Source organism: Neoarius graeffei, chromosome 6 (assembly GCF_027579695.1).
Source record: "Neoarius graeffei isolate fNeoGra1 chromosome 6, fNeoGra1.pri, whole genome shotgun sequence".
NCBI lineage: Eukaryota > Metazoa > Chordata > Actinopteri > Siluriformes > Ariidae > Neoarius > Neoarius graeffei.
In genome coordinates, this window is record NC_083574.1 from 88,092,660 (window position 1) to 88,117,597 (window position 24,938).

At 41.9% G+C, this 24,938-nt stretch overlaps 1 protein-coding gene across 2 annotated transcripts in view; it reads right to left on the reverse strand.

Moving 5' to 3' along the window:
• The window catches only part of fam219b (family with sequence similarity 219 member B), a 58,529-nt gene extending 33,897 nt beyond the window's left edge, over window positions 1-24,632 (reverse strand). For both annotated transcript variants that reach the window (XM_060924167.1, XM_060924168.1), the window contains exon 1: window positions 24,472-24,632. In XM_060924167.1, the coding sequence (XP_060780150.1) occupies window positions 24,472-24,540 (69 nt within the window). In that variant the 5' untranslated portion in view covers window positions 24,541-24,632. The remainder of the gene's footprint in view (window positions 1-24,471) is intronic.
• Between the last annotated feature and the right edge of the window lie 306 nt (window positions 24,633-24,938).

Here is a 24,938-nt window from a genome sequence, read left to right on the forward strand (position 1 = left end):
TGAAAAAAAAAAAAAAATCGGATCTGTGTCGTTCAGATTGTCAATAACAAATCGGATACAGGTCGCATATGGGCAAAAAAGTCGGATATGGGTCGTTTCAGGGTGCAGTCTGAACGTAGTCTAAGGCTACGTTCACACTGCAGGCTGAAGTGACTCAAATCCGATCTTTTCGCCCATATGTGACCTGTATCCGATCTTTTATTGACAATATGAACGACACAGATCCGATTTTTTCAAATCCGACCCAGGCCGTTTGGATATGTGGTCCTAATTCCGATTCCTATCCGCTCTTTTCATATGCGACTTCAGTCTGAACCGCCAGGTCGCATTCATCCGACTTACACGTCATCAACAAGCCACAAACGTCACTATTCTGCGCTGAAGTAGGCGGCGGGTCTCTCAAAAATGTTACAACAACATGGCGCATAATCACGGGCGCAGATAGAGGGTGGGACTCGTCCCACCCAGATTTAAATTCACTTCGTTCGGTCCCCCCCACTTATAGGGAGGAAAAAACGTCTATGCTGTCTTTCTTTGCATAAGGCAAACCTCACGGAAAAATCAAAAGACTAATTACCATTCGGTTTATTGAGGTGCACGGCAGTGTATACATAGTTGCAACAACTCACATAAAACAAAACAAAGACTGATATTCGGTTGGTTGAGCTGCGCAGACTGCACAGGTTGCGAGCTCGAGCTTGGTTGCTATGGTAACCCACAACAAGTTTGACAGGCATGTTGGGGTTGGTTTGCTGGCAGCTTTGTCCCCCCCAGTTCAAAAAACGTATCTGCGCCCCTGCGCATGACATCAATGCGAGGGACGCTTCGGGCTGTGAAGGTTCTGAATCTTCTCAATGGAAGGACGCAGAGGTTAGGGAGCTGATTTCCATTTGGGGGGATGCAGCTATTCAAGCTAGATTGGATGGGTCATACCGCAACCGGGCAGTTTTACTTCCGTAAACACTGGCCATGCTCACTGCGTGTGACGTCGTCGTATCCTGCAGTGCGCATGCGGAACACTTTTAGGTCGCTTTTCGTTCATACTGAGGATCACATACAAGTCGCATATATTTGTTAATGTGAACGACCTCACAAAAAAATCGGATTTCACAAAAAAATCGGAATTGAGCATTAAGCCTTGCAGTGTGAACGTAGCGTAATAGACTCTTCATACTGTACCGGGTGAGTTTTCAGGTGATGGAACATATTTGTAGTGCTGCTGCCTTTTGTGACGACAGGTTTTTTTTGCACACTTTACAAACTGGCATTTGCTGTTCCACGTCCTCCTCGCGATATCAAAAAAAAAAAAAAAAAAAAGCCAGATGACTGACCCCTTACTAGTTCTTTTAGGAACCAATTCGTCCGCTTCCATTTTTAATTTGCCGCTGAAATTGACAGAGCTTACACGGTAGCCTATGCAACACCAGCGATTGCACGAACTGAGTCAGCGCTGTAAACCGAAACTAGAAAATCTTCCCGCAAGTTCCTTTCAGCACCTAGATGTCATCCGGGATTGGCTGAAGAGTGTGTGACGTTATTGGTTTTTTTTTTACCCTTAGGCCATCCTTAAAAAAAATCCGTTTCCTGTCCACCGGGTGAGCAAAAAAAATTCAGTCGGGAGGGAGGGATTTTTTTTTTTTTTAATATATGGATGGATAAGAAATCGCAATGCTGTGTTTGCTTTTTCTTTCAGTACTTTTTTATTACAAAAGCAGACACATTTAATAAAATGACAGTTTAATCAACTGAAACTTGTACGAAAACTTTAAGTTAGCATTTTAAATGCTGACTGCAACATTTGCAAAACTTTTACAAAGGTACTTAAAATGTCCGACACACGGACTTTTTGTAGCTCTGAATCGAGCGTTAGGCCTAGTTCGGATGAAATTACACTATTAAAATGATCACTGAATGATTTGTTTTTCTGAATCTTGACTATTTTGTTGTTCGCTAGAATACCATTTTGCGATTTCACACTTAAGCAAATGTTTGAAAACTCCGGATCTCCTTCCTTCATGGTGGCTGCCATTTTTTTGTGCCGCACGGCGCATGCGCAGAGCTGATTCAGTTCAGAGTGCGCGCGCACTCGGCGGAGGCAGCAGTGTGTCGGAGGGGACAGAAGCAGAGATGATGCTTATTTTGTCTCCGGTAAACCAGTCTTCTCTCGTTCAATTACGTGCTGGCATCAAAAGACACCGCTGGTTGTAAATGAAACCAAACTGAGTGGTTGGAGTGTATTTTCATACACAAATGGAGAAATGTTGGCTGAGTGTGTAATTGTGTCGCCCCACTGCAGACCGTTGTCGTTGTTAATTCATAGCATGCTCAGCTGCGTGAATGTGTCATGCACCGAAAATAAGAGATTTACAAGCCAGGAACGCCTCATGATGCAATACGCAAGAAAAGAAAGAAGATTTGCTGCCATTTTACTTTGTATTTGAGTAAAGTGAATAAATAAATGGTCTGTGGAAAATACATTTAATCCTGGGAACTGCATGCACAGGAGTTTATTTTGTGTTTACTCCCCCCGGCTGGCTACTTATTTGTCATGGCTGGCTAGTATGAGCCTTAGTGGAAAGCCCTGGGAATGCGGAAATGTCAAGTTCGATTTTAGATTTACGAACCCGAAAAAATGTCGAAAAACCAGCGTTAAAAAAATTTTTTTCAACCGCACAAACGGCACTCACCCGGCCGGTGGATCGGAAACAGAACATTTTTTAATAATGGCCTTAGGCAGCCTCTCACGTTACTGCCTGAGGGACAGGGAGAAAACCACCAGAAAATGTTTTAAACAAATGCAACAAACAAGTCAGCAGATGACCATAAAATACCCTATAGTTACGATATAATAACTTTATGTATCTCACACAGAATTTTCGGAGATATATTGAGTATATTCAATATATCGCACAGCCCTACTTTCACCCTTTATCACTTCACAGGGAACCCGGAAGAAATCATCATCATCATCATCATCAGTTCATGGTTTGTTTGATTCGAGCAGCCCAAAACAACTCAAAAGCGCAGGGTATTTTAATGACCATCAAGGGACCCCGATAATACGAACATTTTGTGAACAGTGAGCTCAGCTGACCACCACTTCACGTCTTGCATATCTAATGAGGTGGATGGGACGTCGGATGCAACCCACCTCCTCATCGCCACTCGACACGAGCATGGCGGTCCATGTGGCATCTGCGTGGACATCTACCCAGGAGGTTGTTCTAGTTTTATTTTCTCAGCAGCCTTGTGTCTGGCTCGCCTCTCTTCTTTTCAAAGGTCCTCGCACCATCACAAACCGCTCTCCTCCACTCCGATCTATCTAATGGGTTCGTGGTCCAATTATCAAATCTCACAGTCTTTGAAGGTCCTTTTTAGGACATCCTTCAAGGGTACCTGTAGCGAATTTTAATTACTAGCCATTTCAAAAGATCATGTATAATACCAGTGGTTCTGTCATGTAACATTTGTTATCAAGTACACGCGAGTTTTAAGTCACTGCTCCGACAGTCAGGCATGGTCAGCGATATGCTGCCTCCTTCATGGGCTGTTCTGGCAGTGATGTGCAGTCATTGGTTCATCCGTTTGTCTGGGCTGCAGTGGACTGGTCACCGACCCCATGCTGCAAACCCCAGTCTAAGATAACACTATCAACCGATCTGCACATAAGAAATATTTACACTTACTCGAGCTGATCTTTGGCTAGATCGAGTCGAAGTACAACCCTGATTCCAAAAAAGTTGGGACAAAGTATAAATTGTAAATAAAAACAGAATGCAATAATTTACAAATCTCAGAAACTGATATTGTATTCACAATAGAACATAGACAACATATCAAATGTCGAAAGTGAGACACTTTGAAATTTCATGCCAAATATTGGCTCATTTGAAATTTCATGACAGCAACACATCTCAAAAAAGTTGGGACAGGGGCAATAAGAGGCTGGAAAAGTTAAAGGTACAAAAAAGGAACAGCTGGAGGACCAAACTGCAACTCATTAGGTCAATTGGCAATAGGTCATTAACATGACTGGGTATAAAAAGAGCATCTTGGAGTGGCAGCGGCTCTCAGAAGTAAAGATGGGAAGAGGATCACCAATCCCCCTAATTCTGCGCCGACAAATAGTGGAGCAATATCAGAAAGGAGTTCGACAGTGTAAAATTGCAAAGAGTTTGAACATATCATCTACAGTGCATAATATCATCAAAAGATTCAGAGAATCTGGAAGAATCTCTGTGCGTAAGGGTCAAGGCCAGAAAACCATACTGGGTGCCCGTGATCTTCGGGCCCTTAGACGGCACTGCATCACATACAGGCATGCTTCTGTATTGGAAATCACAAAATGGGCTCAGGAATATTTCCAGAGAACATTATCTGTGAACACAACTCACCGTGCCATCCGCCGTTGCCAGCTAAAACTCTATATTTCAAAGAAGAAGCCGTATCTAAACATGATCCAGAAGCGCAGACGTCTTCTCTGGGCCGAGGCTCATTTAAAATGGACTGTGGCAAAGTGGAAAACTGTTCTGTGGTCAGACGAATCAAAATTTGAAGTTCTTTATGGAAATCAGGGACGCCGTGTCATTCGGACTAAAGAGGAGAAGGACGACCCAAGTTGTTATCAGCGTTCAGTTCAGAAGCCTGCATCTCTGATGGTATGGGGTTGCATTAGTGCGTGTGGCATGGGCAGCTTACACATCTGGAAAGACACCATCAATGCTGAAAGGTATATCCAGGTTCTAGAGCAACATATGCTCCCATCCAGACGACGTCTCTTTCAGGGAAGACCTTGCATTTGCCAACATGACAATGCCAAACCACATACTGCATCAATTACAGCATCACAGCTGCTTAGAAGAAGGGTCCGGGTACTGAACTGGCCAGCCTGCAGTCCAGATCTTTCACCCATAGAAAACATTTGGTGCATCATAAAACGGAAGATACGACAAAAAAGACCCAAGACAGTTGAGCAACTAGAATCCTACATTAGACAAGAATGGGTTAACATTCCTATCCCTAAACTTGAGCAACTTGTCTCCTCAGTCCCCAGACGTTTACAGACTGTTGTAAAGAGAAAAGGGGATGTCTCACAGTGGTAAACATGGCCTTGTCCCAACTTTTTTGAGATGTGTTGTTGTCATGAAATTTAAAATCACCTAATTTTTCTCTTTAAATGATACATTTTCTCAGTTTAAACATTTGATATGTCATCTATGTTCTATTCTGAATAAAATATGGAATTTTGAAACTTCTACATCATTGCATTCCGTTTTTATTTACAATTTGTACTTTGTCCCAACTTTTTTGGAATCGAGGTTGTATTTAAAAAAAAAAAAAAAAAGGGGGGGGGGGGGGGGGGGGGGTGTGTTCATCAGTGTCGCAGTTCTGAAGATTGAGCCCAATCGCTGTCCTAAATCATAAAATGAATCATCCAAAGCGCATCAAATTCGTGTGCCATCTCGCAACAGGTTTTACCTCCAAATTATAGCCCAACTATATCCCTAATGGGATGTCAGACAGATTTTATCCTGTTTACGGTGGGCGTTCCCATCGCAAAAAAGAAACCGAAAGAGTGAAAGGTGATTATCATGCCGTTACCATCCCTGTGTCTGAAATCGCTCACTCCTTCACTACTCCCTACATAGCAGTGGTTCTTAAACTTTGAGTCACGGACCCCTTTAAGAATCTGATGAAAGCTATGGACCCCCTTCCCCAGAAATATTCACATAAACACAACATTGCATGCAATATGTATAAACGTAGTTTATTTGTCAAGGTTTTAATTCTCATACATATGACATACGCAAAAGTATTAGTACTACTACCACCAGTGTTTTCCCCAGAAAAAAAATTAAAGCCCTAAATTCTGGCATGATAATACACAGACAATTGAGCGCCAATGGCCGAAGGTGCGAAGCGAAACTAGGGGGGTGCGGGGGCATGCCCCCCCCCCAGAAAATTTTTTGAAAATAGATGCTCTCGGGTGCATTTTCAGGGTCTCCGAGAGGTTTTAGATCCATGATTATAGCATAGATTTTACCAGTGTTTCAATGATTTCTGACCTAAATAGTATTAATGTACACACATTTGAAATTTCACCTTAAAGTTCATGTCCCAACAGCTAGCCGCTGTGTTCGGGGATCAAGTCGTCGAGGCCCCTGCCTTCAACTGCTGCCCAATCCACATTGCACCAGCCCCCTACGGCTACCTCTGTGGGTGGTGAACCCACAGGAGGTCGGGCCCATGTCACCGCTTCGGGCTGAGCCCGGCCGGGCCCCGTGGGCAAAGGCCCGGCCACCAAGCGCTCACATACGAGCCCCAACCCCGGGCCTGGCTCCAGGGTGGGGCCCCGGCTGCACCATACCCGGCAACGTGACGGTCCTTGATAGATTGTTATCCATAAGGGGTTTTGGTGAACTGCTCTTAGTCTGGCCTGTCACCTAGGACCTGTCTGCCTTGGGAGACCCTAACAGGGGCGTAATGCCCCGACAACATAGCTCCTAGGATCATTCAAGCACACAAAGGGAGGGAAGGATAGAGCATGAGATCGACAGGTGGATCGGTGCAGCCTCCGCAGTGATGCGGTCGCTTTACCGGTCCGTTGTGGTGAAGAAGGAGCTGAGCCAAAAGGCGAAGCTCTCGATTTACTGGTCGATCTATGTTCTGACTCTCACCTACGGTCATGAGCTTTGGGTAATGACCGAAAGAACAAGATCGCAGATACAAGCAACCGAAATGAGTTTCCTTCGCAGGGTGGCTGGGCGCTCCCTTAGAGACGGGGTGAGAAGCACAGTCACTCGGGAGGAGCTCGGAGTAGAGCCGCTGCTCCTCCACATCGAGAGGAATCAGCTGAGGTGGCTCGGGCATCTCTTTCCGATGCCTCCTGGACGCCTCCCTGGGGAGGTGTTCCAGGCATGTCCCCCCGGGAGGAGGCCCCGGGGAAGACCCAGGACACACTGGAGGGACTATGTCTCTCGGCTGGCCTGGGAACGCCTTGGTGTTCTTCCCAAGGAGCTGGCCGAGGTGTCTGGGGAAAGGGAAGTTTGGGCTTCCATGCTCAGACTGCAGCCTCCGCGACCCGGTCCCGGATAAGCGGAAGACAACGAGACGAGACCTTAAAGTTCAACATGTGGGTTAAACTGTTTTGTTATAGGATTACTGAGGTATATAATAGATTGAAAATCTACAGGGATCCCTTAATTATCAAGTCGTGTTGTAACAAAAACGTGCATGAAAATATGAACAGTGGTTTGCTCCAGCTTATGCAATCCAATGAAGAGAATCGATCATCATGACCTCCTGTTGATCACAAAGGGATCTGAACCGAAGACCTGCCACCTTAAAATAAGTTGCTGTATTGCTATAACTGTAATGATTCTGATGCAATTACCGTAATATATGTATAACTAAGATGCACTGAAAAGAAAAGTAAGGCGACTGCATATTATAAAGTTTAAATTTTGGCACTTTATTAAATGGACTAGATTAAGATTAAAACATATTTAAAGGAAAAGAAAACTTAATTCATACATTCAAGTTTGCAGAAAGATTATGTACTGATATTAACAAATTCTCTTCATGAATGTGTTTAAGCGTCAAATGTAGCATAATTTCGAATAATAATGATAAGCGTATTTGGCAGTGTGATGTCACGGTGAGCTTTTAACGAAAGAATAATCCGAGCCCTCTTTTGTTAAATGGATCCCAGTGACGTCACACTGCCAAAAATGCTTATGATTATTATTTGAAATGATGCTGTATTTGACACATTTGGACAACTTCACTTCGTGAGTGTGTTTATAAGGACACAATCTTTCTGCAAACCCGAACTAATGAATTAAGTTTTCTCCTCCTTTAAAGCAGATTAATTCTCCTCGGCTTTTGCTTGGCCCAATGTTTGGCAACCTTCTCATAGTCCATCTTGCTTTCATCCATGCTGATGTGGATCAAATTGTCCAGCGAGCACTTTTTGAGCCGGTCGCTGTGACCAAAATTGACGACGTTTTCGTTGTCGTGACAGTCGTCTGGTTTTGTGCGCCATCACTCATGTGGGTTTGTTGATGTTTAGTCGACCAATCTTTGATCGAAGCCATAATGATAATAGACTTGGTCGAACTTTTGTGATTGAAATCAGTCGGCTTTGTCCGTCTGGTCGGGGACAACATCGGCAGCCAATGAGATCGCTTATAAAGAATCGGAAAATTCCGGGATGTCTGACGTTTTATTTCGATATTTTTAGTGGACGGTTTGAACACGTGATCTTGACCTAGCCAAGAGATTACAGTTTGTTTACATCATACCACACGGACATATTACTTTGACGGAATCAACACAAACATTGGAAAAAAAAAAAAAAAAAAGGCCGCTTGGGCCATTATTAAAAAAATGTTCTGTTTCCGGTCCACCGGCCGGGTGAGTGCTGTTTGTGCGGTTGAAAAAATTTTTTTTAACGCCGGTTTTTCGACATTTTTTTTCGGGTAAATCTCTTATTTTCGGTGCATGACACATTCACGCAGCTGAGCATGCTATGAATTAACAACGACAACCGTCTGCAGTGGCGGCTACACAATTACACACTCAGCGAACATTTCTCCATTTGTGTATGAAAATACACTCCAACCACTCCGTTTGGGTTCATTTACAACCAACGGTGTCTTTTGATGCCAGCACGTAATTGAACGAGAGAAGACTGGTTTACCGGAGACTACGTTCAGACTGCACCCTGAAACGACCCATATCCGATTTTTTTTGCCCATATGCGACCTGTATCCGATTTGTTATTGACAGTCTGAACGACACAGATCCGATTTTTTCACATGCGACCCAGGCCGCTTGGGTATGTGGTCCTAATTCCGATGCATATCCGTTATTTTCACATGCGACTGCAGTCTGACCGGACAGGTCGCATTCATGCGACCTACACGTCATCAACAAGAGACAAACGTCACTATTCTGCGTTGGCTAATCCCGCCTCTTTGGTGGAAAACAACAACATTTGTAGTTTTCAGAATTTAAATAGACTTTTATAGAACTGATCAAGCTAATGGTGGATTTGGTAGGGACCTGGATGTTGATCTGTTAGCCTGATTAAATAAAACAGTTTCTATAACTGATTTATAACTTAAACCATCCTGTATTACAAGATTATAAGATTGTTCTGGAAATTTCCAGTAATTTGACACCTTCGGTCTCGTTAGTCTGCTGCCCACATTAATCAGATTATTGTGCGAGTTCCGCCGCCGCCACAAAAACCACATCGCCAGGTCTCGCCTCATCTCCATCGCAAACTGCACTGGTGTTTCTGCACCTTGAGCCAGCGCTGAGAGAAGTTGCAGAATTCAGCTGGCTATAAACAATCTAAATAAATATTTATACAAATGTAGAAAAAGTTTATTAATATGACGAAATAAATATGTGCAAATTATTAAGCCTGAATTAAGAGTTTGGTAATACAGCGGCCGTATCCCAAACGACTGCCTACTGAAGCTCGAGTGCACTATATAGAGTTTAAAAATCCATTACTTCCTAGTAACATGTAGTGCACTTATATAGAAATTAGAGAGACATTTAGGAGTCAACCCTCGTTACCAGGCTACACGTTTTCATTTCAGTTCAGAAACAAAAACACACACGAGACCTCACACTTTAACACTAACCAGATAATTAAACAAACAAACAAACAAACAGACAAAAAAGAAAATCATTAAACATCAAGAGTGCGCTTTTTTTTTTGTTTACGTATTACGTAGATGTGCTTATTACGTGTCAATTTGCACATGCGGGACACTTTTGGGTCGTTTTCCGTTCATATTGGAGATCGCATACAAGTCTCATATAATTGGTAATGTGAACGGCCTAACAAAAAAATCGGATTTCACAACAAATCAGATATGGGTCGTTTCAGGTTGCGGTCTGAACGTAGTGAAAATAAGCGTCATCTCTGCTTCTGTTCCCTCCGACACACTACTGCCTCCGGCGAGTGCGCGCGCACTCTGAATTGAATCAGCTCTGCGCATGCGCCGTGCGGCACAAAAAAAATGGCAGCCACCATGAAGGAAGAGATCCGGAGTTTTCATCATTTGCTTAAGTGTGAAATCGCAAAATGGTATTCTAGCGAACAACAAAATAGTAAAGATTCAGAAAAACAAATCATTCAGTGATCATTTTAATAGTGTAATTTCATCCGAACTCGGCCTAACGCTCGATTCAGAACTACAAAACGTCCGTGTGTCGGACATTTTAAGTACCTTTGTAAAAGTTTTGCAAATGTTGCAGTCAGCATTTAAAATGCTAACTTAAAGTTTTCGTACAAGTTTCAGTTGATTAAACTGTCATTTTATTAAATGTGTCTGCTTTTGTAATAAAAAAGTACTGAAAGAAAAAGCAAATGCAACATTGCGATTTCTTATCCATCCATATATATATATATATATATATATATATATATATATATATATATATATATATATATATATAAAAAAAAAAAAATCCCTCCCTCCCGACTGAATTTTTTTTTGCTCACCCGGTGGACAGGAAACGGATTTTTTTTTTTTAAGGATGGCCTTGTTTAACACAAATATCAATTAATATGGAAATGGATCTGTTATTTGCTCTCCTATGTATCTACTTACTTGTGGGTAGGAAATTTAACGTATCGGTATAAATCTAAGCGTATCGGATTTTAACTAAAGCGACTAAGCGTATCGACAGACAGAGCAGCGCTTTGGGCAAAACCATGTACTACATCTACTCTCTCGTTATCTACTTTATTTCAAGAAGGCGGCTGTTGTTTGCCTTGAACGTGAAACTGTGGAGTGGTCTTTGACAAGGTGACACGCACGTCATCTTTGACAAACCAATCCATTTCGACTTTGCGTTTTGATAGAAACCAGTGCTGAAAACCCTGATTCACAAAGGTATGTGGTAGCAAAGGGAATTGGAGCGCTCATAGCTCGCTTTGGGTCAACGCACACCAGAATTCTCCAAGACTCGGAGTTGAATTCATTTAACATTTCCTTTGTCCTCAAGTCAATGAGGTCATCTTTGGCAAGGTCTTCATCACTGATTCAGTCTATGTCGGCTAGGAAAGGATTACGCATCTGTGTTTCAACTTTAAGGTTATAGAGAAGAAAGTGGAGCAAAGAAAAAAAAAAAAAAACCCTGAACTTTTGAAAGTCAAACTAAGATGGGGAGGGGGCAACGTCCCCTGAAAATATTTTAATAACATAACACGCAAAACCCTGCATTCTAGTGCATTTTAGTACTTATTTTCACTAAAACAAGTTATAACTTTGATCAAATTTAATTCCCCTAGTTAATGAGTAATTTTCAGGAGTGCGTTTAGAAAATGCGGTGATTTTCCTGCTACACACTTCATTACTTGGAAAAAAAAAAAATCAGACAGTTGAAGGTAAACTCAGCAAAATCCCAAAACAGTGCTGTTAAAAAGTAAAGGTCTGTTAAGGTGATGATACACGGGGCAACTTTTTGGGCAATGTTGCCGAGCAATGTTGCTGGCAACGGGCAACTAGGTGAGACACAGGGCAACTTTTCAGGGCAACTAACAATGGGCAACAACAGTTAGCTAAAAAAAAACAAAAAAAAAAATCGATGTCTTAATTTTTGCTGTGACCATTTAATCAAGCTGTCTGTTGTTTTTTAGAGCTTTGGTGAGGTAAATTCCTCCATATAGAATATTAAAATAACAACTTACCGGCGTAAAAACAGATGAGGAGTCTCTCCATCTCTTCACTCCACTGACGCTGAGCGGCCGCCATATTTGTTTGAAATTTCTGATCCGAACCTCACCGGAGGTCACATGACTCGATACTCACGTTCTGATTGGCTTATCTCAAAAAGTTGCCAGAGATTATCAAAACCATTCAGAAAGAAACAATGTTGCCCAATCTCAATAGAAAAGAGTCAAAACGCAATTGCCCAGCAACATTGCTCGGCAACATTGCCCAAAAAGTTGCCCCGTGTATCATCACCATTAGAGTTTCTAAAGCTTTCAGGTTTCAATGTTGGGGACATTGAGTGTCGTTTATCAATCTTTTAGTAGAGTTGTGCGTTTGCAGAAGCTAAAGTGAACTAAACATTTCCAATTCAGATTTATGTGAGTTGAAGCCAATTGCTTACATTAGTTCGTATTGTCTGTAAATTTAAACACACCAATGAATACCAAATTTCTCATGTAAATCAGGGGCGTAGCTAGGATTTTTCAGGGTGTGTGTGTGTGTGTGTCACACACTGACTGGCAGCCTGAGTGCATTATGTAACAAAAAAATAAAATTACCATTGCTAGTTTTAGGCAGCTTAGAAACCGGCTCTTCCATTATTGCTGTTTCTTCCACGTTTTCTTGATGTGTTCTAGAAACTAGGGATGGCGAAAACTAAAAAAAAAAAAAAAAAGTCTTGACCGACCACCGAGTCTCATTAGCCGGTTAAAGTCGGTTAACGTACGAGTTTAAACAGGGATGCAAACGGCACGCCTTTTGGCGGATTCCGCCTTTTTCATGGCTGAATCGTGCAGATCCGATTTTTTTTAGGGGTGGCGTTGGAGTGTCTGAATAATTTCATCAGAGTAAATTCTGTATTAAAATTACTAAATAAGCAAATGCCGTTACAGTCCATGAAACACAGGAAGTATAAGTATGAGAAGAAAACAGTAAATCAGAAAGCTGTGCACATTTTTCACGGAAGCTGCGCAAATGTGCGCAGCTTTCTGATTTACTGTTTTCTTCTCATACTTCCTGTGTTTCATGGACTGTAACGGCATTTGCTTATTTAGTAATTTTAATACAGAATTTACTCTGATGAAATTATTCAGACACTCCAACGCCCCCCCCACCAAAAAAAAAAAATCGGATCTGCACGATTCAGCCATGAAAAAGTCGGCATCTGCGCCTATATGCCGCTTTTCCACTACAAACGCGGCTGAGTCGGGCTGAGCCGTGCCGTGCTGAGTCGAGCTGAGCGGGGCTATTGGAGTTGCATTTCGACTACAACCGCGCTGAACCATGCTGGCTGGAAGTGGGTGGACACATTGGGTGGAGTTAGCGAAAGTGGGTGGACGTCACGTGATGTCGTTAAGCAGCGCAAACAGTGACATCAGTGAGCTTTTAAGCGGTAGTCTCACAACCCAAATAGTAAACAATAAACATGGACATGGAGTCGTTAGTGTTGCTGGTCTTGGTGCTGTGGCTTGTTGTCACCGACAACGCCAACAGATACTGGCAAGAGCGTATAGATGAGGCGAGGCGCATAAGGCTTCAGAAATTCTCGTAATTCTTCTTCTTCCGGGTTTACAGATCCCAGCGTGCTCGCGGGGCGTGTGTGGGCATGTGGACACTCCTCCTCACCAATCAGTGCACAGGGGAGTGTCTCCTCATGCCCCCAGCCTCACTCGGCTCGGTTTGGCTCGCTTCAGCCCCACTCCAAAACGGTGCGAGTTTTAGGGGCTAAGCAGGGCTGAAGCGAGCCGAGTCGTGCTGTTTTTTGGTAGTCGAAACGCGAGCCGTGTCGGGCTGAAGTGAGCTGAAGTGAGCTGAAAAAGGGTAGTGGAAAAGGGCCATTAGTTTGTGTGGAGAGATATGATCTGCAATAACATGCATTGTTGGCTACAGACCGAAACATACTTTCAGAATGCACTGGCCAAGGCAGGACTAAACTCCATGTGCCTTCTAATAATAATTAAAAAAAAAAAAACTGAATAGTAATTTGTAAGCTAAAAAGCCTGTATCTACACTTTTCTTTCGCCGAGTAGCAGCTGTCGTCAACTGGGGCGGGAGGGCAGGACATGACTGAATGGGTGTTTCTGATTTGTCAGCTGTCGTCCTTACACCACATGGCATGCCCCAAGCGTTTACAACACAGAATTCCAGGTTCTCCGCTCCAAAATCGGCAGCTTCAAAACGATTGATTTTTTTAACCGACAACCAAAAAAAAATTAACCGGTTGACATTGATTCGGTCAACCATTGGTCATCGGTTAACATCCCTAGTAGGGACCGATTTCGGACACGGCGTGTGAATCGTCTTTTACGAATGCGGAAGTGTGCGCTCCGGTGTGACTGAGGAAGGTGACAAGTTTTATGTTTCATTTAAAAACTATAATAATATTATTGGGCAGTAGGCACACAGGAAAGTAAAAAGTTATCAATATTTTTCTCTCAATACATGACGCACTCATTCTAAACCTGTTGATCTTCGCCGGTGAAGCTCTCGACCCCAAAGTACAACTAAATCTACTTGCACATAATGCCATGAAATAATAGCCATGTGCCATAAAATAAAGATCTATTACAAGTATTAGATCTATATTTATTCAACGTGTTCTGAAGTTACCTGACTGGGAACTGGGAATCTCGACCCACAGAACACTGCTTGTTTACTCGCACTCGATAACCCGGAATCAACAACTGTACGCCACTTCTGGCCGGCAACAGCTCCTCCCCGTGGGTCTGCCTCCACGAGTAATTCACAGAATAAAATTGTCCGCAAAAGTGCTTTTACAGCTTTTTTTTTTTTTTGGACTGAACGTGCACGTCTTTTGTCTATAAGTAATATACAGTATAAAGCACGATTCATGCTGTACGCCTGACCAGTACTGGTACACGTTAAATCTCTTCTTAAGCCAGTATCTCACTGGGCCACGACAAATTGCGAACGTCATTCGCGAGAGAGTTTCAAAAGTGTCCTGAAACATTCACGGGCCGCCAGGGTTCTACGTTAACTTTGAGACATGGTTGCCCATTTGGGCAACCATTTGTAGAAATCTGGTTGCCCGAACTCAGAACATGGTCGCCCATATATTACATTTTTTAAAATTTATTATTCACCCTTCTCAGACGCTGTCTGTATCAACAAGCATTGACACTAGTGCCCCGTGCGAGTAATGCGGTAATTAGTCATGTAGTGAAGGACATACCAATAGGCAGTCCCCCCAGGATTCCACGGGCCTTTTTTGTGATTGTTGCAGGCTAAAATGTCTGATGTTCCAGGGGGTTTTCCAAAAAATTGCGATGAAAGTTGCAGTGTTTTTTAGGTTTTTGTTGCGATTACATTGCGGGAGGAAGTGAAAGTTGCGAGAAATTGTTGCGATTTTCTCTTTTTGTGATTAAAATTGAGTGATATGTTAAATATTTGTTATTACTGAAAAACTATTGATTAAAAAAACAAAAAGACACTGAGAAATGGTCCTATAAAACAACTTTACCAATATAAAAGATTACCAGGACTACAAAAATGCAGAAAAATAGGCTTTACTTATCCAAATGCAACCGTTGGTTCAAAAGTTAAAGTGCATAGAACCTCACAGCACAACATGAAGTTACCTTAAAATATAATATAAATGCCTCAGCTTTCATGTAAGAAAAAAGAACTATTAATACTAGTACTGTGTGCAGGCAGTCTCTCCTGAAGACTAAATTAAACAATAATTATAAACTAATAAAATAAATGGCTCAGGCTTCATAGAAGAAAAAAAAAACAATTTGAACAGAATCTCTCAGTATGATGCTGAAGCTGCCTAAACAATGGAAAATAAAATACCATTTTGGCAAAAATGTTGGCATCCATTAATTTCTTGTATTAAGTAAAACAATAATGTAAAGTGCACACAGCCCTTCACTGTAAACATAACACACTTTCAGTAACAGAATTTAAGCCTACATAAACACTGACTCGCACATGCAGCGTTGCCAGATACTGCTGACGTTTTCCAGTCCAAAATATGTTCAAAACCCGCCAAAATGCACTTAAAACCACCTAATCTGGCAACATTGCGCACATGCTGCTTCTCTTGAACGTATACACGGAAGTAAAGCGGAAGGTAGTTTGTCGACGTCACCTCAAGACGCCACCAATGATTGGTCAAATTTGTGGGAAAGTTGCGGTGATTGGATATAATTGCAACACCACCCTGAATTCGCGGGGATTGGTTGAATTTGCGTTGAAGTTGCAAATCGCAACATCGCGAAATCCTGGAGGGTCTGATTAGAACACTGAATATGCACTACGCAATAATCATTAACAATGGGAAACTGCATTGCGAGCCCGTGATGTGCAAATGTGAATTCCGCTAGTTGTTGAACATCCCGTAATGACAACATGGACGCGGCCTTTCCGAGTCAAACAATCGCAAATCGTGATGGAATTTCATTATAATATGAATGAATAAATATCGTTTTTCACGCAAGTTGACATATTTGGGTAGTTGCCCGATCGGACAAGCATTTGTGAGAGTCTGGTTGTCCGAATCTATTGAATGGTTGCCCCAGGAAATCGGGCTACTGTTAATGTCGAGCCCTGGCGGGGTTTTTTCAGTTTCCTCGCATGAGTTGCAAAGTGTCGCTCCTTCGTCGCTGAAATTTTGAACATGTTCAAAAAATTTGTGCGTCAAAATTTCTCTCGAAATAGCCGCAAATGCGTCGCTGGTGTCGCAAAGCCGTCGCGAACCCTTCTCAAGTCAGTTTCCATGAGACAGGAAGTGCAAGTGTATCTCACTGGGCTGCGACAGCCTGCGACTAGTTGAAGATTGCGATAAAATATACGAATATCAATTCAGTGTGATTCCAAGTGAAAATTGTCGCTAATTCGCATATTTTATCACAATTGTTGTGTCTCCAACTAGTCGCAGCCCAGTGAGATACTACCCTTTGTCGCGCCGATGCTTCTGGTTCCTGTAGATAGCTGACCGAAGAGAAGCCGTTTAGGTAGACGATGTGCATCCATACCATCGTAATCTATTCTGCTGTCGCATAGCCTCAATGCTCGTCTGATCGGACAATAAAAGTTAGCGCTGGCAACCTAAGCAACACAGGCGCTAAGAGAGCAGGGAACCAGTCTAAAGCAGCTCGTCTCGTTTCATGGGAAATGCATTCAAAATTTTTATTCCTCAACATGACGGTATATAAAAGTACAACAAATATTTTGAGGAAATCATTCAAATTTCCTTGTTTTTTGTTATAATTCGTTGAAATATGCGTGCGTTCGAGTGTACAGGAAAAACTCGGCTCAGAGGGGTCTACGTAATGACGTAATTATACCAATTAGCTCCGGGCGACAAGGGTCAAGGACATCGTGTGCCAGCAGCGCAGGTGTCAAACTTGGAACTTTTATATCACAATTGGAGTTAATAATAAACAAGACCACTGAATAATGTTCCTTACCTCTAATGATTTTTTTCATTGTTTTTGACGGTTTCATACATTTCGTAACTTTTATTTTCTAAATATTTATCAACATACCGCCATTGTGGCACGGGAGCCTGTGATTGGTGGACAGCTGACAAAGGGTGCCTCCCATTGGTTGTAAATCGTGACATAAAAATCGTAAACACATCCGGGACCTGCTGATTGGCTGTTCGCATACTGAAGCCAAGCGGAGATGTCCGGCGCCTGTCGCTGTTGTCCGAAGAAAACCACAGCTAAAAAAAAGCTCTACTACCGGATTACGCGGATAACCTTAGGTCAGGAAGAAGCGCAGGACAGATATAGACCCCTTCGCAGTAAACGTCATTCATACGCAAGAGGAAATTGCGCGCGCAGCCTGGACTCAAAAAAGACTCAGCGACGGTCAGACTGACTTTTGGCGACGGTAGAGACGAGAAGAAATATTTGGAAGAAATGCCTAGTTGTTGTGTTGTCGGGTGTCAGAATCGTAGCAGTGACGGGGTTAAAATGTTCAGAATTCCAGCAGGATCTCACCCATTCCAAAAAAAATCGCCGACGTCTATGGCTACAAGCCATCAAACGTGTAGACTGGGATGAAAGCGCGGGTTTGCAGCGCCCACTTCATCACAGGTAAGATCAGGCTATTTATTAAATCTTTCTTTTTTATTCTTTCTAGTCTTCGTTTATTGATGTAGCAAAATACTTTGGTAACGTTTGTCTGATTAGCTGGGTCATAGTTACACAATGTAATGAATATTGTTAGCATGTTAACATATGGCCCTTTTCCACTACCCTTTTTCAGCTCACTTCAGCTCGCTTCAGCCCGACACGGCTTGCGTTTCGACTACCAAAAAACAGCACGACTCAGCTCGTTTCAGCCCTGCTTAGCCCCTAAAACTCGCACCGTTTTGGAGTGGGGCTGAAGCGAGCCAAACCGTGCCGAGTGAGGCTGGGGGCGTGAGCAGACACTCCCCTGTGCACTGATTGGTGAGGAGGAGTGTCCTCACATGCCCACACACGCCCCGCGAGCACGCTGGGATCTGTAAACACCGCAAACCTGGAAGGAGAAGAATTACGAATTACGAGAATTTCTGAAGCCTTACGCGCCTCGCCTCATCTATACGCTCTTGCCAGTATCTGTTCGCGTTGTCGGTGACAACAAGCCACAGCACCAAGACCAGCAACACTAACGACTCCATGTCCTCCATGTTTATTGTTTACTATCCGGGTCGTGAGACTACCGCTTAAAAGCTCACTGATGTCACTGTTTGCGCTGCTTAACGACATCACCTGACGTCCACCCACTTTTGCTAACTCCACCCAATGTGTCCACCCACTTCCAGCCAGCACGGTTCAGCGCGGTTGTAGTCGAAATGCAACTCCAACAGCCCCGCTCAGCTCGGCACGGCTCAGCCCAACTCAGCCGCGTTTGTAGTGGAAAAGCGGCATTAGCTTTGCATGCAGTTTTGTTTGTAGGAGAGGTCTCGCTTGACTCAAGCAGTCCAGATTTTGTGCCATCATTATTTGTGTATGCCGAAAATCACAATTTTAAAGCAAGGATGGAAAGGTAAAATTGTGTGCCCTCACTCTAAATGCCAACTTACGTTGACTGCTCTAACCTAGCTCCCGCCCCGATCAGTTTCATTTCTGCTCTCTGCCTCTCGCTTTTTACGCAGCTCTGATTTCTCTTAGCTGCACTCTTTACACTATCATTCCTTTCATGCCATTACCTCCTGCAAATTGCTGTTTAGTGTTGGGATTTGCTGTTGTAGCTAAAGCCACATTGCCATCACATCACTGGCATAATTTGATTAAAACAAAATGAACATGAATGTCCCATTGTTAATCAAGTTGTAGTCTCGCTGTAACCAGAATGTTGATGGCAGGCTACTTTTGTAAATAGGTTTTTTTTTTTTTTTTGAGTTTGACATTTTTTGTAAATAGTATGACTGCCTTCAGGTATCAGAGGAAAACTTACTAAAATCGTCCGTCCACTCTTTAATTAAATACGGATCCGGTAGGCGATGTCCACTTGTTAGAGTTAACTTATTTATGTAGCATTCTCGATCTTGTAACGACAATTGTTTGGCATAATCTGACAGCTCATAATGCCGGTCTATGGGCAGCGCCATTGTTTCTGGGTCCAGGCTGCGCACGCATCCTGGCAACGGTCGGTTTGTTCACAAACATGCGAAGGGGTCTATACAAGGAATTGAGAGCTTATTAGCGGTTCTGATCCATGCAAAATTCCTCGAAGTGACGGTGCGGATTTGTGGCCTAGCGTTAGCATTAGCTACATGTTGGAATATACATTCTTTTTCCCGAAGAATCCCGACACGGAAGAACAGTTTAAAAAAAAAAAACCTACAGAAGCAAGAAAACCTTCTTTGTGTAAAGACTCCCCCGACATCAGCTTTTGGGAACAGAATGCTGTGAAAGCCAAAGCATTTACTCTCAAAGGGCTTTGAATTGAACTGTAGGCTAGATCTTATTCCCACCCGTCCATGTCTCAGCAACCCCAAGGACATGTAGTCACACAGCTACCTGCACGCTACCATTTATACAGTGATGCTTATTATTGTTAAAACAATATCTGAAGTGTTATTTGTAAAATAATTTATTTTTTCGCGGTCTGGTTTCCATCAAATCCTGCACTCTGATTGGCTGGCAAGCGGGTCCATATCCTATGGTACGGACCTCTGGCGACTTGCTCGTTCACAACAACAAACAGAGTAGCACTTTTTGTCAACATTTATCTTTTTTTTAATAAGATTTATTTATAAGATTATCAAAAATCTCGTAAATTTATTTATTTATACTTTATTTCGAATCATTTTGTACAACAAACACACCGGTATATTAACAAAATACATAAAAAAAAAAAGATTCGGGTCGAGACTAAGATTTTAAAAAATCTGTCAGTCCCAAATTAAGCAAAACAAACAAAAACCAAATACACAGAAACGGAACCGGTCTCGACCCACCCATCCCCCACCCTCCCCAACAAATGCAGACAGACACACCCAAACAACAAACAAGAAATAAATGAACAAAAAAAATTAAAATGGAAAAGAAAATTAAAAAACAAAATAAATGAAAAGAAAATAATTTGAACATCAGAATTCTCCCCCCCCCCACCTCCCTAGTATCAAACAAAGATTTTAATTATTACTACGCGAACGGTCGGAGCGGATTAAAATTCTTTAAATTGTTGCAAAAGCTTTAATTTTAATATTTTGCGATAAGGTATTTCTTAAGTCTTGAATCAAAACACCGGACAGTATCCGGTAAATTTGTGCCAGCATTTCTCAGTATAATAGCATTAATTTTACAGCATGGATAGCGATAACGACAGTGTTCACAGCGAAAGCGAGTTTTACTACCCTGAGGAAGAAGAAATAAAAGAAAACATTTCAGGAGAAAGCTAAAAACCTCTAACTGTTGCTAACGCCGAGCAAAAACATGGCTGAATCCTGAATGACTCCTATTTGTATAAATAGGGGACTACATAGGCGGCAAAATGTAGTTTTTTTCCTGCCATGGAAGTGCACTTGTATACCGAGGAGGAAGCCGTTTGCATTACAGCCGTGAATGAGGATTCAAAATGGCGGCTCGGCTCGGTTTTCCCTTTCGGGCGCTCTCGTTTTCTGTTAGAATTTGGTAAAGAAAAAAATAAATATATTATTTTTCAGCTTAAGGTCGGTCCGTATGGTGAAATAGCGCGACCTCGGCCTTGAATACTGACCTCGCTCGGTACTTTCAAGACCTCGGTCACGGTATTTCACGATACGGACCTCCCAGCTGGTAAATAACACGCATATCTTGCTCTAGACTTTCAAACAATATTGTAAGATTTTATTTTATCTAATAGTGGATGGTACAGTAATTACAAACGCTAACAGAATCAGCACGTTCCAGTTGTAGCCGTAGTCATATAGTAAGTATAATCGCTCTTGTAATAATAATAATAATAATTTCAATAAACGGTTAATGTTCAGTTCCCTTTTCATTTATTCTCGATTCAAAGGCACAGCTGAGTCGCACAGGTTGATCGGTGTGTAACGGACAATAACAATTTTATCCAAAATAGTTTTTCCTGCCTTAGTCGATTTATTTCCATTTCACATGCTGTTGTAAAGTTCAGCGTGTACGTGTAGAACTCTCTCGAACTGTAGGTTCCTTTCTACACTCTGGTTCCACGGTGACATTTTGCACAGGCCTGGGTTCCTTTGATAACAGAAACAAAGCTCCAGCATTATTATTATTATTATACTCATTCAAAACTCCCTACAGCTTAATATACCCTAAATTATTAATTCCTCTGCTACTACAACTTTTCTTTCTGAATGTGTCTGCATATATTGGTGTTATGGGTTTATGATAATTATGCTGCTTCACCTATACATTAAAAAAAAACAAAAAAAATCAAATCACATTCTGTCCTCTCCAAAATAAAATAAAGCTCTGGGCAAGTGGAATTGTTTTTTGGGCAAGTATGTTTTGGGTGCTGCTCGCCCATTGGGCAAGTAAGGCTGGGAGACTTTTTTTTCGAGGACTGTCATCACAGAACACCAGTCAAGAATCTCAGTATTGGTGATACGATCATACTGCTTAATGTTCAGGATTGTACGCAAGTATCTTTGGTGAAATGTCTCTAGCTGTTTTACTTGATATCGGTACGTAGTCTGAGAGAAGCTTCGGAACCATACAGAAGTAATGTAGGTATGATGATAGACTTGTATCTTGGTGTCGAGCTCAAGTTCGTGATTATTGAAAACACGCTTACGTAGCTTACCAAAAGCTGTTGCAGCAGCACTGGTCCTGTTATTAATCTCACGATCAAGGGAAACGTCACCGGTTCCAAAGCAACCAAGGTGCGGGACTACCTGAAGGACAGTTCCACCCACAGTAATTTCAGGTTGAGTGACAGCTGAGGTGGTGGTAGCATAAACAGGTCGATAGATTAGTTCTGTTTTGGTGCAGTTTAACGATAGTCCGACACTGTAGTTGCCTTTGTTTTGGCGTGTAGCCGGCGCAGACTGAACAAGTCGCCATCATATCGGTAATCGATTTTAATTCCACGATTTCTCAGTTGAGGCTCTGCTAATTGCAAGACAGCACCCATGTAGAGAGCAAACAACGTTGGGGCTAATACGCAGCCCTGTCCGACACCCACTTCCACAGGAAATGGTTCCACTTGCTCACCTGCACGTAGTACAGAGACGATCATCTTGTCGCGAAGCAGGCGGATCATCATGAGGCCAAATTAAAAAAAATAGTGTGTTTCCGGTAACCCGACCGATCGAGAATTTCCGCGTCGAAATCGCCGACCGTAAAGTTTTTACTACAAATTTCCTTCGATATTTTAGTGTAAGCGGCGTTAGTTTGTCATAATTTTTTGTTTCAACGCATTCAAGTTGTGAAAGAAACGATAAAAAGTAAAATGTTTCGCCACTTCTATCAGCCCTCCTGAGCCGAGCCCCCATTTTGAATCCTCATTCAAGGCTGTAATGCAAATTGCTTCCTTTTCAGTATACAAGTGCACTTCCATGGCAGGGAAAAACACTACATTTTGCCGCCTATGTAGTCCCCTATTTATACAAATAGCAGTCATTCAGGATTCAGCCATGTTTTTGCTCGATCCAAGTTCTACAGTAGGCTCGGCTAGGCCGTCTGCTTTTAATGGAAGTAGCCTAGGACGTTATTTTCACGTTATTTCTTGATAAGGTGTTTTCACGTTATTACATGAAAATATCATGAAATATCGCTTCCGTAGATCATAACTCGAACTCTCGCGATATTTTTTTTATTCGTTTAAAGATTTAAAACACTTATTTTATTATGATGTGTGGTATAAAGGATTCTGTGCCAAAATACTATTTTGTAAGATTTTTACTTGTGTTAATTTTTTCGAACAAAATAAAAAAAAAAATTAAGGGAAAAAAAAAAAAACACTTTCCTACCTACCGACCTTATTTTAGTATTTCATGTTACCGGAAACACACTATTTTTTTTTTTTTGGTCTGATCAGTTTATCTGGACAGCCATACTTCCTTAGGATCATGCATAAGACTTCGCGATTGACTGAATCGAAAGCCTTACACAGGTCGAAAAAGGCTATACAGAGGGGAGTTATTTGCTCTCTACTCTGTCCTATACAACCCACCTCTCTCATGTGTACTCCAACCTCATGATCAATATCTCATCTCATTATCTCTAGCCGCTTTATCCTGTTCTACAGGGTCGCAGGCAAGCTGGAGCCTATCCCAGCTGACTATGGGTGAAAGGCGGGGTACACCCTGGACAAGTCGCCAGGTCATCACAGGGCCGACACATAGACACAGACAACCATTCACACTCACATTCACACCTACGGTCAATTTAGAGTCACCAGTTAACCTAACCTGCATGTCTTTGGACTGTGGGGGAAACCGGAGCACCCGGAGGAAACCCACGCGGACACGGGGAGAACATGCAAACTCCACACAGAAAGGCCCTCGCCGGCCCCGGGGCTCGAACCCGGACCTTCTTGCTGTGAGGCGACAGCGCTAACCACTACACCACCGTGCCGCCCTGAAAACTTAATGAATCATGATTTTATGATATTTTAACTATTTTTTAAAGACCCAAATCCAATAAGAGCTCCACAGGGCCCTCCAAAAATATTGGCACCCCATTATCAATAAAAATGAAAACAATAAAAGGCATGGAAATGCATTTTTTTTAATTTTCAGCTTAATTACACTAAAAAATTGTAACTAAACCTAAAGCAATATTAAAAGTGAGACATTAGGTTTATTATTTAATCCTTTTAAAATATGTTCTCGTTCTGGATTGAAAATGAATGAAATATCGCGATATTACACGATATGTCTGATCAAAACTTTCCGTTAATTTTTTTTTCAAGTTAATTTATTATTTTCCGCATATGGATAAAAGTAGATTACACTTTTCTGTTAAACAGTGAAAATTATATTTGAATAGACTGAGAAAAAAATATAAATAAAAATAAAGTAAATAAAAAAGCACCGCTAGCCGCTAACAACACGAGCCGTTATTTATTTATTTGTTTGTTTGTTAGCTGACAGTGTTCACAAACGACTTATTTGATGATTACATGCCATTTATGATACAAATCCTGAAAATAAAATAAAAATAAAACAATTTAACGTTAATATTAGCGCCTCTGTGTAACTATCAACGACAACTTAAGCGCTAGCTAACCCCTGTCAAAACACTTAGCATAATTAGCTAGCCTCTACAAAAGAAAACAAAATAAAATGAATAAAATGTACCTTCATGGACGGAGACCCGGCTACCAGATTATCCTGTTCCTTCTCCTGTTCCTCCATGATGTCGTTCATGTTGGAAACGAAATTAAAAAGCTAATAATCATGTCATAGTTCATTTATCAGTCATGTTTCCAGCAACTACACAAACGAGTCGACTCTTTAAATCGGCTCTTTGAGTCGGCTCTTTTAGAACCGACTCGCACATCCATTCGAGCTGTTTGAGGTTTTTCTTCTTCTTTTTCTCTTTCTTAAACAATGTTGACCGTGTATTATATACAAAAGGAACTCAGTTATAAAGATAAATTTACATTAATCTTCTTAATGAAGCACATACACAGCAAGAACATTAGCTAGAAGAACATTATTATGAGCCAATGCACATTTACAGAGCTTTGGAAAGTCTTTTTGTTTATTAGGAAGCAAAGTAAGCTTTTATTAAACAATTTCAGCCATGGTTAAACAAATAACTA